At 55.6% G+C, this 19,526-nt stretch overlaps 1 protein-coding gene across 2 annotated transcripts; it reads right to left on the reverse strand.

The window, feature by feature from the left end:
- Positions 1-5,735: 5,735 nt before the first annotated feature.
- Positions 5,736-16,902, reverse strand: ACVR1C (activin A receptor type 1C). 2 transcript variants are annotated; one of them, XM_054277654.1, is made up of 8 exons: positions 16,672-16,902; positions 10,948-11,175; positions 9,609-9,839; positions 8,550-8,717; positions 7,686-7,842; positions 7,184-7,308; positions 6,951-7,081; positions 5,736-5,861 (listed from the first exon to the last, which is right to left on the reverse strand). In XM_054277654.1, exons 1-8 carry the CDS (start codon positions 16,823-16,825, stop codon positions 5,736-5,738), a joined length of 1,320 nt encoding a protein of 439 aa, XP_054133629.1. In that variant the 5' UTR covers positions 16,826-16,902. The 2 variants fall into 2 exon arrangements, with proteins under 2 accessions (XP_054133629.1, XP_054133631.1); XM_054277656.1 differs by having other exon boundaries at positions 10,948-11,181; positions 16,672-16,897.
- Positions 16,903-19,526: the final 2,624 nt, after the last annotated feature.

The raw sequence follows: 19,526 nt of genomic DNA on the forward strand, positions 1-19,526 counted from the left end.
CTGGTGCAGATGAGCTCTTAGTGCCAGGGAAGCGTTGGGATGGAGCTTCCCCCACTCCCGGGGATCCCCTCATTGCCCTGGACGGCTGAAATGTCAGTACAAACCCATCCTAAAGGTTCATCCCTCAAAAACCCGGCATCTCAGGGCACAGAAACAGCCTGTCAGGAAACATCTGCTCCTGCCACCCGGAGGAGGGCTGGTGGCTGCGGTCCCCGTGCCTCTCCTGGCGGACGGACAGCGACAGGGAAGTGCTGCACACAGCAGCACCACGACAAGGGATTCAGACGTCTGTGCTTCACCTCCGAGTTCCTTGGGAGAACCCCTCCGGGCTAAGGGAAGGAAAAACGATGTTCAAAAAGCACAGCAGGCGAGGGGGAAAGCTCTCTCCCTTTTCCTGAGGGAAATATCTGCGCCCCCGGGTGCCGTGTGCTCATCGCCGAGGCGCGGTGACTCAAAGCCTCTTCCCCTTTTCCTGCTCACGGTCACCGCGCCGAGTGCTCGAAAACAAAGCGCGTTTCGCTTCCTCCGGCAGCCCTTGCTGACGCTCCTGAAACCCGGTGACTCATCTGCAAACAAGCCGAGGGCAGAAATAAACGACACCTCCCACCAGAGCACCAAGCAGGACCTCGGTGCGAGCTGCTCCAGCGGCCCCGTTACCCTGCGCTGCTCTGAGCCCTGCACAGCCCCGCACCCTGCATCCCCGGCAGGGAACCCTGGCCCCGGCAGGGCTCACGGTGTCCGGGCAGGGCTCACGGTGTCCGGTTCAGGGCAGAGCAGCTGTCAGGGCTCACAGGTGCCCGGGCAGAGCAGCCCCGGCAGGGCTCGGAGCTGGTTCAGGTGCAGCACGCAGCTCTCCGGGGCCCGGGGCTGGAACGGCAGCACGCAGCTCTCCGGGGCCCGGGTCTGGAACGGCAGCACGCAGCTCCCCGGGGCCCGGGGCTGCACGGACAGCACGCAGCTCCCCGGGGCCGGGCTGGCCGGGGGATGGGATGGCAGCCGATGCTCACCGAGAGCCCCTGGCCGTGCTGGGCCATCGGACCCGGCTGCCCGCGCACAGCCACCGCCGTGACGGTGACACCGGCCTGGAGACGGGCAGGGACCAGAGAGACCGCGAGTAACTGCTGCAATGCAAAGGTCTTGTTAAGGGGGAAAAACCCAAAAAACCCCCACAGTATCCTTCAAAAGCCACCGAAGTTTCTTGGGTCACAGCACGGCAGATTTCATTTTGACATCCCTTAAGTTTAGTCTGATTTAAATTCCCGGATTATGGCTGTGTCAGGGGGATTTTCAAGCATGCACACTCCAGAACTGAGTGCTCAGAGTGGGCTGGTCCCACTCAGGTTTGCAGCACTGAAAATCTCACTAGGGGGAAGAGCAGGATCAGGAGTGCTGTGTGAAAGGGAGCTCAGGGAGAGCTCACACTGCTGTGGGTGCAAGAGACACGAGGGAAGGGTTCCACAGGCTCACACAGGCTCAACCCTCCTCCCCTCACACGATGAACATAAGAACAATTTCAGGCCACGGGAACACAAGGGCAGAGTATGCTGAATTTATTAAAATTGCCACGTCTTCCCCAAATCCGCATACAAAATACAACAGCTAAACCATTATTTACATCCAGGCAGCTGCAATATCAAGCAATAACTTTAGCAATAGTTTTAAAAATAACTCTGCAGTGTACACAGATCAGATATTTCACAACACGAGGGTTGAAGTTAGCATTGCACTGCTATACTTAGTTCAGAAATATTACAGTGTTCCAGATAAAATACTGACGCTTCTTTTAAAAACAGACAACTGAGGAAGTGGTTTGTAGATTGACAAAACATGACACGTTTTTCTTAGGGACTGAGAATCACAGCAGGCTTAGACACAATGTGATAGCTACATTCAAAACACATCTGGTCCATTTATGCCAAAAATACATTCAGCGTTAGTTACAATTTATTGCACATTTCTTATATTCTGTAGAAATATATTGTACCTCGGTGCTTATTCCCTGTACATTCATAAATATTGCTCTGCCCACTAGAGCAGAACGTGGACATCTTTCCCTAAAGGCTCTGGGGGGCTGGGGTCCCACGGCCCGTGGGGATGGTCCCTGGGATCACAGACACACAGCCAGGGCCAGAGGAGGGGCAGACGTGCAGGGCTGCTGGGACACCCAGGTGCTGGCCCTGGGGTCCCCAGGGATGGCTCAAGGACACCCCGAGGACACCCCGAGGACACCCCAATACACCCTCAGTGACCCAGAGCAGGGGTTTGACCATTCCCTTCACCAGCACACAGAGGCTGTGCCAGTCCCCCCGTGCACCCAAAGGAGTGCCCAGCGTGTGCCCACCTGCAGCCCCCAGTGCCCCCCTGTCCCCCCCGGCCCTGTGCTGCGATGCTGCCCCCAGGCAAAGCCCAAACCCCTCCCTGCCGTGAGCTGGGGCAGCCTCGAGCCCACCCTGGCACAGGAGCTGCGGGGACCGAGGAGAACTCGCCCTGCTCAAAGCCCAGACCCACTGTGGGGACAGGCCATACTCACACACCCATTTATTCCTAATTCCTGAATCTAGTACCGAGCAAAGCGACACAGCAATTGCTAAAATATTGCAGGACTCTTCCTAGTGTCATGTGAGGGAATGAGCTTGATTAAGTGCAAATTATAAAAGTAGAGGAGTGCAAAAGAGATTACAGCCTGAATTTCTAAAGGAGTGTGTGGGGGCAGCAGTTCAAGTAATACAAAAAAAAATTAGGTGTTACAGGAAACATTAATTAACTTTCCCTTTCAGTGCATAATCCCTACATTAAACTTTAGATTATTATTAGAAGCAAATTATAAAATATTGGTTATTCCCCCCCAGTTAGAAGCATCAATTAGGAGAAGCTGATTGTGGTAACAGGTTTTGAGCATCCTTGACCTTGAAAATTTTCATGAGTTTAAGAACTTTTGCTTTAAGTGAAGATTATCAGGAGCATTGTGACCTCTGAGGAAACCTAAGCCTCCCTAAACTGCACAGAAGGGTCTTGGCATAACCTCTGTGCTTAAATTAGACCAAGACAAACCCACATGGAGGGGAAAGGCCACTAAAACAAGGGTTCTTTGGAGATTTTCTAGAGGACTGTAGAGTTTACAAACATTTCAGAGCTCAACACAACATCAGCCCCTTGGCTCAGTTGCGCTCAACTCCAATCCATCAAAATGTACACTCACCCCTCAACAACAAAAGAGAAAAGAAAACCAGAGCAAAAATACTGAGCTGGGTGAAAAGCCAGGGCAAACAGACCATAATGTGGTGCCAAGAGCTGTGTCCAGGGAAAAGGTTAAAGCACTGCTGGGGCTGGAGCTGTGACCTGTGTGAGGAGGAGCCGAGCCTGAGCATCCTCCACCCACACTTCCCAGCCAGGCACCAACAGGGTCTTGTTCAAATTACTGGGCTGGTCAACAGTTTTCAGAGGCTCCAGGGGAGAAACTGAAAACTGGAACTCTTTTCCCACTTAAAAAAAAAAACAAAGCTTTGATTCTTCCTTTTTAAGATAGTATGTTCTTGCACAAACTACAAGAACAGATGCTGGGCCTTAGCTTTGCAATTTTTTTTTGATAGTCAAGTCAGCACCAGGCTTTGGATCATGCAGCTGCCAAGATCACCCCTCAAGCAGCCTGCAGAGCCACACCACTGAGCTCCATGGGGCGTTCGTGCACTTGGAGCACACAGGAACTGAATCGCGGAACCCCAGAATGGTTTGGGTCGGCAGAGACCTTAAAGCCTGTCTGGTTTTACCTCGCAGGGGCACCTCCCATGGACCAGGCTGCTCCAAGCCCCATCCCCTGCCGTGGATCCCTAAGGCAGCCTTGGGGAGGTGTGAGAAGCCACCATGCAGCAGGGCTGGCTGCAGCGGAGGGGAGCAGGATGCAGGGCTGGGCTGCAGGGCTGGCTGCAGCGGAGGGGAGCAGGATGCAGGGCTGGGCTGCAGGGCTGGGCTGCAGCGGAGGGGAGCAGGATGCAGGGCTGGGCTGCAGGGCTGGGCTGCAGGGCTGGCTGCAGCGGAGGGGAGCAGGATGCAGGGCTGGGCTGCAGGGCTGGGCTGCAGCGGAGGGGAGCAGGATGCAGGGCTGGGCTGCAGGGCTGGGTTGCAGGGCTGGGCTGCAGCGGAGGGGAGCAGGATGCAGGGCTGGGCTGCAGGGCTGGGCTGCAGGGCTGGCTGCAGCGGAGGGGAGCAGGATGCAGGGCTGCGCTGCAGGGCTGGCTGCAGCGGAGGGGAGCAGGATGCAGGGCTGGCTGCAGCGGAGGGGAGCAGGATGCAGGGCTGGGCTGCAGGGCTGCGCTGCAGGGCTGGCTGCAGCAGACAGCAGCAGGCTGCAGTGCCTGCTGCAGCACTCAGAGCCCTGCAGGCTGAGCTCTCGAGCTGCCCAAAGCCCACGCATGGCCTCCTGAGGGTGAGCACAGCAGGTGAAACCCGAGGAATGGATGGCACCGCTGACTCAAACTCAGTAAAATTTAACACGTTCTTGCCCACAACAGCTCCAGTGAAGAGATTTTGCACCAACAGCTCCTGCCATGGACCTGTGGGGGCCACACCAGATTTCTGCAAAGCTTTGTATTCTGGAAACATCTCCAGGATTAATTCCCATGGGCCAGATGGATTTAGAAACATTTAAAGAACCATAAGACTATGAAATGTATAATTTTGCCTATTAAGAATACTCCAACACTATATTCAAATATGTGGGCCGTTCACAAAATGCCAGAACACTTGAATTTTAACACAGCAACTCATGTTGCTGGCTTCTGATATTATGGAAACCTGGTCAGAAATGTAAATATTCATCACCAGCCTGGTGCTGTTACAAAATTCTATAACAAACCTCTGAACACATTGCATTAGCATTTGTTAAAGCTTCCCCCTAATACATCAAAAGGCACTAAAAAATTGCTGCCAGTGATTGGAAAAACATTGCTAAAAATAAATATTTTCTCAGTTTAGGTAGAACTTCTCCTGTTCCATCCCTTCACAGCTAACAGAAAAGTGTTGCCTCTATTATTTTTCCTAACAACTGTTAAAAGGAAAAGTTGTCCCTTCATTGATCTGTTCAATGAACAAAAGACAGAGTAAAACAACTCAAATTTTAACCATGATATTGTATGACATACAAATTCTAACCATGATATTGTATGTGAAATTGAGACAATAAAAATAAATGTTAATATGGAACTGACTCAATGGTTTTGCTCACAGTGTACACATTTAGTGGAATTTTCATCTTTTCTAATTGCTTGGTTAATTATAAATACAGTAATTCAAAATGCATTTACTGACAACCACTTTTCAGATCCCTGAAATAAAATTAAATAAAAAAAACAGGTAAAAATCGGGGTTAATTTGGTCTTTTACTTGGTTTGAGGACAGAACACGAGGTTTGTCTCACAAACAGGCTTTAACCAACACCAGACACTTCCAGGGCGTTTGGGGTCTGACAAGGATGAAAAGCACAACAGCAAAAGGTGTTTTTACAGAGCCATGATGCTGTAAGCTCCCTCCTGCCATTCACCGGTGTCTGATTCACCGAGCCAAGCCAGAGCAAGTCACGGACTTGCCGTACCAACCCCAAACCCCGAGGTGCGCGGTGCCAGGGCCGGGCACAGCGCCGGAGCCGGGCGCCGCCCGCGCCGTCTGAGGTAGAGCAGGAACACAAACCCTGCCGAGTGGGGGCCGGGCAGCACGGCACCCCGTCCCCCGTCCCCGGGCCGTCAGGCCTTGCAGTCCTCGGGCACGCAGAGCTGGGAGATGGTTTTCTTGACGCGCAGCGCCGTGAGACGCGCGGCACCGCTGGCGCGCCAGCACTCCCGCATCAGCCGGCCCAGCACCCGCAGCGCCTGCCGGGCACCAGCGGGCACTCAGCAGGGCTGGGCATGGGGACGGGGATGGGTACGGACAGGGGCTGGGGACGGGACTGGGTACAGACAGGGGATGGGGATGGGGACGGGGATGGGTACAGACAGGGGCTGGGCATGGGGACGGGAATGGGTACAGACAGGGGCTGGGCATGGGAACGAGAATGGGTACAGACAGGGGCTGGGCATGGGGACGGGGATGGGTACAGACAGGGGCTGGGGATGGGGACGGGGATGGGTACAGACAGGGGCTGGGGATGGGACTGGGTACAGACAGGGGCTGGGGATGGGGACGGGGATGGGTACGGACAGGGGCTGGAGGATGGAAACGGGATCAGGGTGCAGAGAGGGGCTGGGGACAGAGATGGGACCTGGGTACAAACAGGGGCTGGGGGATAGAAATAGGACCCAGGGTACAAACAGGGTGTGGGGACAGAAATGGGACCTGGGAACAAACAGGGCGTGTGGGGACTGAAACAGGAGCTGGTACACCCAGGGGCTGGGGATGGGAACGGGACCGGTACTGACAGGGGTTGGGGACAGAGATGGGACTGGGTACAGACAGGGGCTGGGGGATAGAAATGGGACCTGGGAACAAACAGGATGTGTAGGGATAGAAATGGGACCAGGGTACAAACAGGATGTGTAGGGACAGAAATTGGACCAGGGTACAGATAGGGGCTGGGGGATAGAAATGGGACCCAGGTACAAACAGGGTCTGCAGGGGGACAGACAACAGCCAGAGATGCAACCACCACCCCCTGCTTTCCGGTTTTAATACAGGGAGATAAAGTGCAGTGCTCTGAAACAGTGACACAACAGCAGCAGCATCAATTAAGAGCTGCCTTGGACAGCATCGAGCACTTGGTACAGAGAGTTTTTTTCTGTATTGATCTGAAGGACAGCTAGATATCTGAAGCTCCTAAATTCAGGAGAAGCTGGGCATTAAGTGCCCTATCTCTCACTGCAAAATTCTGTCTTGACTTAAACTTGAAAATACAAATAACAAAATAAAACTAGAAAAAAAAACTTACAAAATGAACCTAGAATAAACTAGAAAATTGCTTTTACCTCACAGCTCTGCCACTGGTTTGGAATACTTGGTCTGAGCTTCTGTTCACAGACAACCCTTCTCATATCCTCAATCGAAGGGTCGGAAGGCACAAGGTCGTAGTAAGGCAGCTGGTACTCCTCGGTGACCCCTGGGGAGATGCGGGTGCCCAGGGCAGGGGTGGAACGGGAGGGCTCCGCTGTCCCCGCCACCCCAAACCCATCGGGGACCGGGTGGACGGGCAGAGGCTCACCTCCGACGGAGCACCTGCGGGCGATCTCCCAGTACACCAGCCCCAGGGAGTACATGTCTGCCCGCTTGAAGGACTCAAAGATGTTGGTGTTCATCGCGTCCTCCAGGATCTCGGGGGCCATGTACCTGTGGGGCACACGGGGTCGCTCTGCTGGGGCAGCTCCCACCAAAGGCACAGCTGTGCTGGCAGGGAGCCCTGTGAGCCCTCGTGGTGCCGCCAGCTGTGCCCTGCCCAGCCCAGGGCACCGGGGTGACCAGCACATCGTGCCTCCCGTGGGGCAGAGAGCTCATCCACAGCAGGGTCTGCAGCCTCCCCCCCACCCAGCCTCCCTCCCTCCCCACGGGGCTGCGGCCATCCCTGCCCGGTGCCAGGGCAGAGGGGACGCGGCTGACGGGGACAGGGCTGCGAGGGGCCATGCCCAGGGGCCGCAGTGCCTGACCCACCTCCTGGCGCCCACGCGGGGGTTCTGGGGGCTGTTCTGGGGCCGCAGTGCCTGACCCACCTGCGGGTGCCCACGCGGGGGTTCTGGGGGATGTCGATGGTGTTGAGCACCGAGTCGTGCTTCACCGCCAGCCCCAGGTCGGCGATGGCGCAGGTCTCGTTCCTCTTCACCAGGATGTTCTTGGATTTCAGATCCCGGTGAGCGATCGCCGGCTTCCCTGCTCACAGCAACAGAAACCGCCTCCAGTTTTGGTAACAACGGTGTGGATTTAATATAAGGAGCAAGGATGTAAAACAGTTTTATTCGCTTCTCTTACTGTACCCTATAGAACTATAGAAACCTATTTTGAACGAAGCAAAGCTCTGCTAAATGTTCTCAACTTCAAAAGAAAACTTTAGGAGCATTTTTTTTTCAATATCTGTATTTCAGGAATAAAACACAAAAAGAGAAACTGGAAGTTCACCGTCCAAATTCATTTAGAAAATTACAGAATCACCGAAGGGATTGGGTCGGAAAAACCCTCCAAGACCACCGAGTCCCACCGTTCCTCAGCACTGACAAGGCCACCACTAACCCATTTCCCCAAGTGCCACATCCACACAGCTTTGTACCCCACCTGTGCCAGGGCTGGACAAGCCTTCCCACGAATAAATCTTTCCTAATTTTTCCTTCATTAACGCTCACTCCCCTTCAGCAGAGCTGCTTCTGCAGGCATCTCTTTGGAGGCACGGGCAAAGTGCAGACGGTGGAAGGGGAAGGGAAGGCCCCTCTCCCCTGTGTGCACTGCAGCACCCTCACCCACGCTGTTCCCCCTGGTGTCAGCAGCGCGGAGAACACTCCACCACACCACGTCGCCCATGAAGGTTTGTGAGGGCACCAAAGCTCCTGAAAACACCCCAAGGAAAGCGGGAGGGCAGCGCTTGCCTTGCGTGCCCACGATCTCCATGTGCAGGTGTGCCAGGCCGCTGGCCACGGACAGCGCCAGCCTGAGCATGCCCTCCACGGTCACCGTGCCCCTGTTGAGGTAGTCAAACAGCGAGCCCTGCTCGTGGTACTCCGAGACAAGCCACAGCTGAGTCCACGTCCCGTTATCTAGGCAGAGGGAGCAGCAGGATTAGAAATTGGGGAAAATGCATGTCTTTTATGATTGGCTTTTTGCAAATATTAGAATGAATATTATATGTGTTGTGTTAGAAAGTAATGCTGTATTAATTCTCTTAAGTAGTGTGTTAAATATAGTTTTAGGTTATAACAAAAATGTTAAAATAGAAACTATGCTATGAAGGATGCTTTTTTTAAAGAAAGGACTCGCACTGAGATAGCAGCCACACCTGAATCTTTCAGAGAAAAAGAATTGATTGCTCCATTATCAGAAGAAATGAACTTCTTCCCGCCTCAAAGGCGCTGTTAGGATTTGGAGGAAGAAGTTGACCAGACAGAATCCTGTATTTGAATGGAATTTATGCATCGTGTACGAAGTATATGAATATGCAACAGGCTGTTGCTTTTAAGGGTTAATCCTCTGTTAACAGGTGTCCTTTTTTGGGCTCCTTCAGGCTCGTGCTACCCAGAAAAGGTACCTGGGCATCCATAACTCTTTGTCTCTATTGTCTCACATCGTCCTAATTCAAATTGTCCAAATTATTATTACTCTAATTGTATTACTATTTTTATAACCATTTTATTACTATTAAACTTTCAAAGTTTTAAAAACAAGCGATTGGCGTTTTTCACAGCAACGTTAGCTAGGGAAACGTTAGCTTCCCCCTTCTGGGGAATGCCAGCAAGGAGGTGTGCCAGGGAAGAGCCCAGGGCTGTGTTTCAGATGGAGCTGGGGCAGCAGAGGCTGTGCTGGGACAGACGCTCAGCGCTCAGTGACTGTCACCACTGCAGCAGCACTGAGTGCAGCCATCCCCCAGGGCAGCGCACGGAACCGGAGCTGTTTGGGCCGGCAGGGCCCGCAGGAGCCCCCGTGCTGCTCACCCTTGTTGTCGGCAGCGATGAAGCCCAGGATGTTCTCGTGCCTCAGCATCACCGTCTGGTAAATCTCGGCCTCCCGGAACCACGACCGCTCGTCTCTGGAGGAGAAGATTTTCACGGCCACGTCCTCCCCGCACCACTTGCCGTGCCACACCTCGCCGAAGCGCCCCTTGCCCACGATCTCCTGCAGCACGATGGTCCTGGCGATGGTTCTCTGCACCAGCAGAGGCAGGCCTGGGGAAAGGAGAGGAGGGGGCTGTGAAAGGCTCAGCCGGGCCTCAAAGCCCAGCACTGCCCCCTCCCACTGAGCTGCACCCACGGCTTTGCTTCCCAACCGCGCCAAGGGAAATCCTCTCCCAGCCACTCTCTCCTCAAACAGCATTTTTTGGTGTTACTTCCCAGTGTCTGTACATAGAAAAAAACTTTTTAAAACCCCAGTAAAAACCTTAAAATTTGGCCCAAACTACTCCATTTGGTTTGATACAGACTGCAACTGTCCTGCAGTTGATTTGTTGCTCTACTCTGGCTGAAATTTTTGAAAATAAAAATAAATTATTATAGCAGCTCCACTGTGCTTTGCCAGCCACAAACCCTGCCTGGTTTGGTTTGATTCTGTGTTTGCTGGGGACTTAAAACAAGGAATTTTATTTTTTTTTAAGTAACTACAACCTTGACTTCGGCTGAAATCAGAACAAATCACCCCCATGTATGGGGCTCTGGCTCTGCTCAAGTCCAGCCCTGTTCCTGTCTCAGGGATGGCTGGGAACTGCTGAAAACTTCCGCATAAATAACGCCAAAGTCTGCTCATTAGAGCCGTGAAAAGGCATTAGGGAAGAACAACAACTTAATCCTCGGAGGTATGCAGCTCACGGAAATAAATTAAATTAGGCACCATTTGTGCGTTTTTCACTTGCAAATAAAAGCAAGCATAGTTTACATACTTTTCAATAAAAGCTCTAGTCAGGGAAGGTTGGGCTGTACATCACTGTTCAAATGAGCTGGAATTTGTGATTTCCCACCTCATTTTTAGGTTTCTTTGGTTTAACAAGTACTCAATAGCAATGGAGGCATCAGAGTAGAAATGGGGAAAATGTTAAAAAGATTAATGTTCAGCTCAAAACAAGAATTTGGAGGAACATTATTCTGCCACGAAACACAAAAAAAAATTGGGAAGCAGCATCCTGAGCCACTCGGGTGAGCTTCGCACCTTCCATTATCTGCCGCGTCGCCCCAGCCCTCAGCGCTGGGTTCCACGCGCGGTTCTGATTACCCAGTTCCGTTTCTAACGCCTCCCCTCCCGCACAGAACCGAACCGCTGCGTTTGGGCAGAGCCCGCACGTACCGGAGCCGGAGCCCGAGGTGGTCATGTCGGAGATGAGGTCCTTGAGCGTCCTGCCCGTGCCCGCCAGGCCGCCCTCGCACGGCGGCTCCTCCACGCTGGGCGGGCGGCGCCGCCAGCCCCGGCCCGAGCGGGCGAGCAGCGCGGCCAGCAGCGCCAGCAGCGCCAGCGGCACCGCCACGGCGGCCAGCAGCGCCGCCCGGAGCCGGCCCGCACCGCCCGAGGGTGCTGCTGCTGCTGGACAGACAGACAGACAGACAGACAGACAGACAGAGTGACACACGGGACAGTGACACACGGACCGAGCGGCACCGCCACGGCGGCCAGCAGCGCCGCCCGGAGCCGGCCCGCACCGCCCGAGGGTGCTGCTGCTGCTGGACAGACAGACAGACAGACAGACAGAGTGACACACGGACCGAGCGGCACCGCCACGGCGGCCAGCAGCGCCGCCCGGAGCCGGCCCGCATTGCCCGAGGGTGCTGCTGCTGCTGGACAGACAGATAGACAGAGAGAGTGACACACGGGACAGTGACACACGGACCGAGCGGCACCGCCTGAGGGTGCTGCTGCTGCTGGACAGACAGACAGACAGACAGACAGAGAGAGTGACACACGGACCGAGCGGCACCGCCACGGCGGCCAGCAGCGCCGCCCGGAGCCGGCCCGCACCGCCCGAGGGTGCTGCTGCTGCTGGACAGACAGACAGACAGACAGACAGGGTGACACACGGACCGAGCGGCACCGCCACGGCGGCCAGCAGCGCCGCCCGGAGCCGGCCCGCACCGCCCGAGGGTGCTGCTGCTGCTGGACAGACAGACAGACAGACAGACAGGGTGACACACGGACCGAGCGGCACCGCCACGGCGGCCAGCAGCGCCGCCCGGAGCCGGCCCGCACCGCCCGAGGGTGCTGCTGCTGCTGGACAGACAGACAGACAGACAGACAGGGTGACACACGGACCGAGCGGCACCGCCTGAGGGTGCTGCTGCTGCTGGACAGACAGACAGACAGACAGACAGACAGAGTGACACACGGGACAGTGACACACGGACCGAGCGGCACCGCCACGGCGGCCAGCAGCGCCGCCCGGAGCCGGCCCGCACCGCCCGAGGGTGCTGCTGCTGCTGGACAGACAGACAGACAGACAGACAGGGTGACACACGGACCGAGCGGCACCGCCACGGCGGCCAGCAGCGCCGCCCGCAGCCGCCCCGCACCGCCCGACGCTGCTGCTGCGGGGACAGACAGACAAACCGGAGAGTGACACTGCAGCTCACAGTGACCCGCTGGGCTGGGACACCGCAGCGGTCACATGGTCACACAATTACAGAATCACACAGATTCACACAGAATCACTGATTCACACAGGATCACACAAACACAGATTCACACAGGATCACACAGAATCACACAATCACACAATCACACATTCACACTATCATACAGGATCACACAATCATAGAATCACAGAACCACACAGAATCACTGATTCACAGAATCACACAGGATCACACAATCACAGATTCACACAATCACAGAATTCACAGAATCACCAAGTTGGAAGAGACCTTCAATACCATCGAGTCCAACCCAGCCCCAGCACCTCAAGCAAACCCTGGCACTGAGTGCCACATCCAGGCTTTGTTAAACACACCCAGGGATGGTGGCTGCACCCCTCCCCAGGCAGACCATTCCAGAACCTGATCACCCTTTCTGTAAAAAACTCTTTCCTAATATCCAACCTATATTTCCCTTGGTGCAGCTTGAGACTGTGACCTCTTGTCGGGCCTGGAGAAAGAGCCCAGCCCCAGCCGAGCACAGGCACCTTCCAGGAGCTGTGCAGAGTGATGGGAGCACCCCTGGGTCTCCTTTCCTCCCCTCAATGCTTTCCCACCATTGTCCTGGCCAGGAGACAGAACGGACAGGACGGACAGGACGGACAGGACAGACAGGACGGACCACGTGTCTATAAGTGAGGGAGCCTTTCCCCCACACACCTTCTGTTCTGCTCTCAGGCCAGCACTCTGACCACCACCCAAGGAGCTCTACATCAAGAAGCTCTAGGAAGACACTGCTGAGGGATTCACTTGCACAGGAACACACACACGTTTCCTTTAATGTCCCCAAAATGTGAAATAAGTTTAAAAGAAAAATCAACCAGTGCTTTCCCCTCAAATAAAACAAACCAGAAATATGAGCTATAAAAAAAACCCCTCAACACTCAGAACTGTGAGTACCAACGAGACCCCAGAGCTGCAGCAGATGTAAGAATCACAAAGTGCACCCCATGCCAGGTCACTCCTTCCCTTCAGGGAGAAGCTGGGCCTCAAGCACACCTTAACCTGGAGTTTGAGAGTGCCCACGGTGATGTGGGGTCTCCAAGGCAGCAGCAAACAGGCTCAGCACCCTCTGCTTCCCTCCTGCAGTCAGTACCACACCTCTGCTCACCAGAACAACCCCAACCCTCCTGAACACAAAGCTGTACATCGTGTGCACAGGCTTCTCCTTTGATGACTTCAAGAGGCTGCTCCAGGGGTGACCCAGGAAGTTTGTAAGAGGATTTATGAGCAGGATTCCTCCTTGGAACTGCTGCTTGTTAACTGACACGCCAGGATCTCCTAAACCCTTTTCATTCTGTTTCCACAGGGCTGAGGTTTCCCTGAAACAGGGACGGAGAACAACACAGAGGGATCCCCCCTGCCCCAGGAGCTCTGGCACCTCACGGAGCCAGCCCTGCCACCCCAGACTGTGCAGGGGACACTGTGCGGGACAGCAGGAGTGGCTCTGTGCAGGGGACACTGTGCGGGACAGCAGGACAGGCTCTGTGCAGGGGACACTGTGCAGGACAGGCTCTGTGCAGGGGACACTGCAGGACAGCAGGAGTGGCTCTGTGCAGGGGACACTGTGCAGGACAGCAGGAGTGGCTCTGTGCAGGGGACACCGTGCGGGACAGCAGGAGTGGCTCTGAGCAGGGGACACTGTGCGGGACAGCAGGACAGGCTCTGTGCAGGGGACACTGTGCAGGACAGGCTCTGTGCAGGGGACACCGTGCGGGACAGCAGGAGTGGCTCTGTGCAGGGGACACTGTGCAGGACAGGCTCTGTGCAGGGGACACTGCAGGACAGCAGGAGTGGCTCTGAGCAGGGGACACTGTGCGGGACAGCAGGAGGGGCTCTGTGCAGGGGACACCGTGCGGGACAGCAGGAGGGGCTCTGTGCAGGGGACACTGTGCGGGACAGGCTCTGTGCAGGGGACACTGTGTGGGACAGCACGACAGGCTCTGTGCAGGGGACACTGTGCAGGACAGGCTCTGTGCAGGGGACACTGCAGGACAGCAGGAGTGCTCTGTGCAGGGGACACTGTGCAGGACAGGCTCTGTGCAGGGGACACTGCAGGACAGCAGGACAGGCTCTGTGCAGGGGACACTGTGCGGGACAGCAGGAGTGGCTCTGAGCAGGACAGCAGGACAGCAGGAGTGGCTCTGTGCAGGGGACACCGTGCGGAACAGCAGGACAGGCTCTGTGCAGGACAGCAGAACAGTGGGCACACAGCACAGGGCATGAGCTGTCCCCTGGCTGTCCATCCCAGCCAGCCTCCTCCCTGCAGGGCTTGTCAGACCCATCCCGGTGGGAATGAGGCTCATTCCTCCCTGGCTGAAAGCAAGCACGGAGGAGACACTGACCACACCACGTCAGTGCTTCCCCCCAGCTGCTGGAAAACAACACGACAGGAACAAAACACGAGTTTCTTGTTCCTGGGCCACCACAGTAACAAAAACAGTGACAAAAGGAAAATCATCAAGAGGTTTGACCAGCGAGAGCTGCTCTGTGGGCAGGGCCCGGGCAGGGCATGGCCCCAGGCTCAGTGCAGACCCTGCCCCAGCTGTGAGAGCATTCCCTGCCCTGGCAGTGTGGCCAGCAGTGAGCGCATTCCTGCACAGAAATGCCACAGTTCCAGCACAGGAACCTCACTGCCACAATTCCAGCACAGAAACCTCATTACACTGCAATTCCAGCACAGGAACCCCACTGCACTGCAATTCCAGCACAGAAACCCCACTGCCACAATTCCAGCACAGAAACCTCATTACACTGCAATTCCAGCACAGGAACCTCACTGCCACAATTCCAGCACAGAAACCTCATTACACTGCAATTCCAGCACAGGAACCCCACTGCACTGCAATTCCAGCACAGAAACCTCATTACACTGCAATTCCAGCACAGGAACCTCACTGCCACAATTCCAGCACAGGAACCTCACTGCACTGCAATTCCAGCACAGAAACCTCATTACACTGCAATTCCAGCACAGGAACCTCACTGCCACAATTCCAGCACAGAAACCTCACTGCACTGCAATTCCAGCACAGAAACCTCACTGCACTGCCACAATTCCCACTGACACAAGTTCCCCCGAACCTTTGGAGCAAAGGGCTCAGGGTAACAATTCATCCCTTTTTTTTGGGACTGAAATATGAGAAACCAGAGGTTTTGCGAGTCCCAGCTCAAGCGCTGGAACAGCAGATGTGCCTCCAATGCTCCTCTAGAAATAGCAGCTTTCTTCCCAGCTTGGAAAAACCACCACGGCACTTTATTTCTAGAGCACGACCACAATTAGCGTGTCCCTTCCGTGGTCAGCTGAAAGAAAAACAGTGTCCTAGGGTGACTTGATGATGCTTGTATTCCCAGCTGTCTGTGGGGATACAGGCATCATACAAATCATCCTCAGCCCCAATTAAACAACACTGATTCCTGCCCCACGGCACAGGTGAGGCTGGCACCAGGGTTCACCAGGAGGTGACAGTGCCCAAGGCTCCCCCATGGTCTGCCCAGCAACAGCCTTTCAAATGCCATTGAGAACTACACGATTGCTTCTTAAATTCAAGCTACAATTTTAAATTGTGTGTTAATTTGCATCTTTATTACCTGCAACATATCTCACTATTGTAAGTATATAAAAAGCTATTATCTGATAAAATAGCGTATTTTACACCTTTTTTTAAAAAAGCCTGGAATAAACACAAAATTTGGATTTTCTTTCCAAATCTTGGAAAGAAAAAAAAAATTAAACTAAAATTGTGCTAAAAATAGTATAAATATTTATTTTTGGAAAGCACCAAATCAACAACGTTGAGCCTGGCAGCCTCACACACTGCACCAGCCGGGTGACACACGGGGCTCCTGGGAGTGCCAACCTTCATCCTCCCTGTCATTGGGAGCTGGAATCTCACAGCCTCCTTCCTTCCCAGCCCTGCTGAGCAGGGCACTGGGGTGGCACTGGGGTGGCACTGGGGTGGCGCTGGGGTGGCGCTGCTGTGACAGCACAGACCAGCTGCCCCTCAGGCTGCTCATGTCCACCAGAGCCACCCCGGGCTCAGACTGCTGAAACTGCCTGTGCCAAAGGGGTCCCAGCAGTGCCTCGGGGTGCCCCCCTGCTCTGCCCCAGGACAGCGCCCATGGGGCATGGAGGCCAGCGCTGGGACACCCTTAGAAAGGCAGGAAACTGCAGTTTATGGCAGAGCTGCAGTCTGTGGTTGGCTGTGTGAATGCAGCTGGGAGCAGCGTGCCCAGGCAGCCCCCAGCCCACAGTGTGCCCAGGCAGCCCTAGCCTGGGACAGAGTGTGCCCAGGGAGCCCCCAGCCCAGGACAGAGTGTGCCCCCCAGCCCCCAGTGTGCCCCCCAGCCCAGGACAGCGTGCCCCCCGCCGGGCCAGCGTGGCACTCACCGAGGGGCAGGCGCAGCGTGATGTTGTTGCAGAAGTCGGTGTAGCAGCACTCGGTGCGGGTGACATTCTTGGAGCTGTGGCAGAAGACCTGGGCGTGCAGCTCGGGCAGGGACACGCAGGACTTGACCACCTCCTCGCGCCCGTTGGTCAGCATCACCGAGGCCCAGCAGGCGCCCTCCGTGTGGCACGTGAAGTTGGTGTGCTCGCACAGCTGGCACACGCACTGCAGGCCTGCAACGGGGCACGGCTGGGCACGGGCGTGCGGGGGCACGCGGAGCCCCAGGGCACCGTGCCAGCTGCCTGCCAGGGCACCCCGTGAGCTCTGGCACGGGGTTGGGGCTGGGAATGGGGTTCTGGGAACGGGGTGCTGGGAACAGGGTGCTGGGAACGGGGTTCTGGGAACGGGGTTCTGGGAACGGGGTGCTGGGAACGGGGTGCTGGGAACGGGGTGCTGGGCTGCAGCTGGTACCAGGGCACCCCATGAGCTCTGGCACAGGGTCGGGGCTGGGAACAGGGTGCTGGGAACGGGGTTCTGGGAATGGGGTGCTGGGAATGGGGTGCTGGGCTGCAGCCGCTCCCAGGGCACACCTGCAGCACGGGTCCCCAGCACCCACAGGTGACAAGTGTTTAAATCTCGGTCCCAGGGGATTTTAGAGATGTTGTCTGTCTTTTGTGGTGGAGAAGAATGGCCACCCCAACAAGCAGCTCCCCCGAAAGCTGGCTCCCAAAACCACAGCGCCCTTGCCTGTCCCACAGCAGGTGTGCCACCCCAGCCCAGCTGTGCCAGAGCTGCCTGGGTGACAGCCCCGAGCCAGGTGAAACACACACAGCACCCCAGCACGGGCACAGGGACAGGGACAGATCCTCCTCCTCCTCCCCGTGTGCCCTGACACGAGGCACCTTGTCCAGGCCACCCTCCAGCTCTGCCAGTCTGAGCCCTGCTCTACTCAGGACAATCATTTCAGCCATAAATCTCTGTTTCCTTTGGAACTGTGGGGGAGAGGGCCTTTCTTTTACCTAAGGATAAGAGATTCGAAAAGGAGAACATGGGCTGGTGGTGGGCTTGCCAGTGCTGGGGGCACAGCTGGGCTCAATGACCTGAGAGGGTTTCCAGCCTAAACCACTCCACGATTCGGCAATCCCAGAGTACCCAGAGGAGCACACAAGTCCTGACAGACATCAGCACAAATCTGATTTCTGTCTCTGTGCCCCTCTTTGCTCCCCTTACGACAGTCCCCACCCTGTGCCACCGCTCTGCAGTGGCACTGGGGGTTTATCTGCACTCGGGCCCACCACAACCCTCCCTGGCACAGTCTGTGCTGGGCGAGCTGTGCCAGCAGCAATCCTCAGCACTCCTCAGCTCTCCATCCATCACACACTGCACACAGGCAAACCTCTCCTCACACACAGCACCCTGCTTCCACAGCTGCTGCCAGGGAAAGGCTCACCAGACCCAAATAAATTAGAGATCTAGCAGAAGGAAAACAGACACATCATCACCACAACTGCAAAATAAAGGCATTATTGAGGAAATGACTCTAAGGTTGTTGCAAGTGTCTTCGGGGCTTTAGACACGTCATTATGGTGTTTTTGTCCCTTTCTCACAGTCTAAAAATAAAATGGAAAATTATCTTTATTACATCATCTGCAGTGGATGACTGACAGATTTATCCATGCTCTGTATTTGCAGATTACTTGAGAGCAGAGCTGATCAAAACTGTCCCTGCACATCCCGAGCAGCCCCACAAGCATGGGGTGAGTGGAGGATGGCTGGGGAGCCCTGTACCCTCACCCTGACCACGCTGGGAGCCACTGCCACAACCACCAGGGCTCTGCACCACCAAATCCTGCCCTCACACAGGGGGAAATGGAAAACTGTGGCTGAATCTGCTCAGAGGCATGATCACAGCTGGAGCTGGGGGAAACACAAAGCACTTTCCTCACAGAAGACTGTCAGAGACCACTTTCAAATATAATTCTACAAAAGCAGAAGCCTCAGGTTGCTCAGACACCTGCCTGTGCTGCTGGCTGACTTCTCGTGCAGAAAAACTGACAGAAATCACAAACCAGGTGCAAATCCCTGCCCCTGCTTCCAGAGCACTTGTGTCCATCCAGAACCCTTTGTGAACAGAGCAGGAAGGCGATTATTGAATACAGCCATGAAAACTCAGGTTTCTTGCACCTGTGCCGCCTCAGCTGCCTCAGCTCTTGTGGGCTCGGGGGAGCAGCCTGGGCCGCACATCCTGCACATTCCCTTGGGAGGATCAGGGGTTTGCCACGGCCACCCTGCCGAGCAGGGGGTGACCAACCCGGTGTCAGGGAGCCCGTGAGGGGGTGACAGACCCGGTGTAGCCCCGCTGACACCCTCGGGGACACAGCGCTCAGCAGAGCTGTGCTCCATCCGTTCTGCTCCCTCGGGAGCGCCCAGGGCTGCTCCTCGTTCACAGCATTCCCTCCCCTGGAGAGGCCTGCCCAGGCCAGCTCCACACCCAGCCCACCCACAGCCCCTGGGGACGTGTCCCGAGTTTCACCCACACATCTGGATCGCTCCTGCTCTGATGTGCCCCGTGCTGCCAGCAGGGCACTCCCTCAGCCTGCAGGCCACAGGGATGGGAGAGCTCCTCTCACTGCCCAGCCAGCACCACCCTGGGGCTGCTCCCTGCCACAGGGCACGAGGGAAGAGGAGGAAGGGGAAACTACTGCCTGAAATCCTCTGTGCAGCAAGAAATGCTCCCTCCCTCCCCAGGGGCACCCCTGAGCACAGCCCTGGCATTGGGGATGCTCTGTCTCAGGGCAAATGTCAGGACTCCCACCCCCTGGAAAGCAAGGAATGGAACAAGGTGACAGTCACAGAG

Source organism: Melozone crissalis, unplaced genomic scaffold (genome assembly GCF_028551555.1).
Source record: "Melozone crissalis strain CALT ecotype California unplaced genomic scaffold, PUWL_Pcris_2 ptg000023l_1, whole genome shotgun sequence".
NCBI classification, from domain to species: domain Eukaryota; kingdom Metazoa; phylum Chordata; class Aves; order Passeriformes; family Passerellidae; genus Melozone; species Melozone crissalis.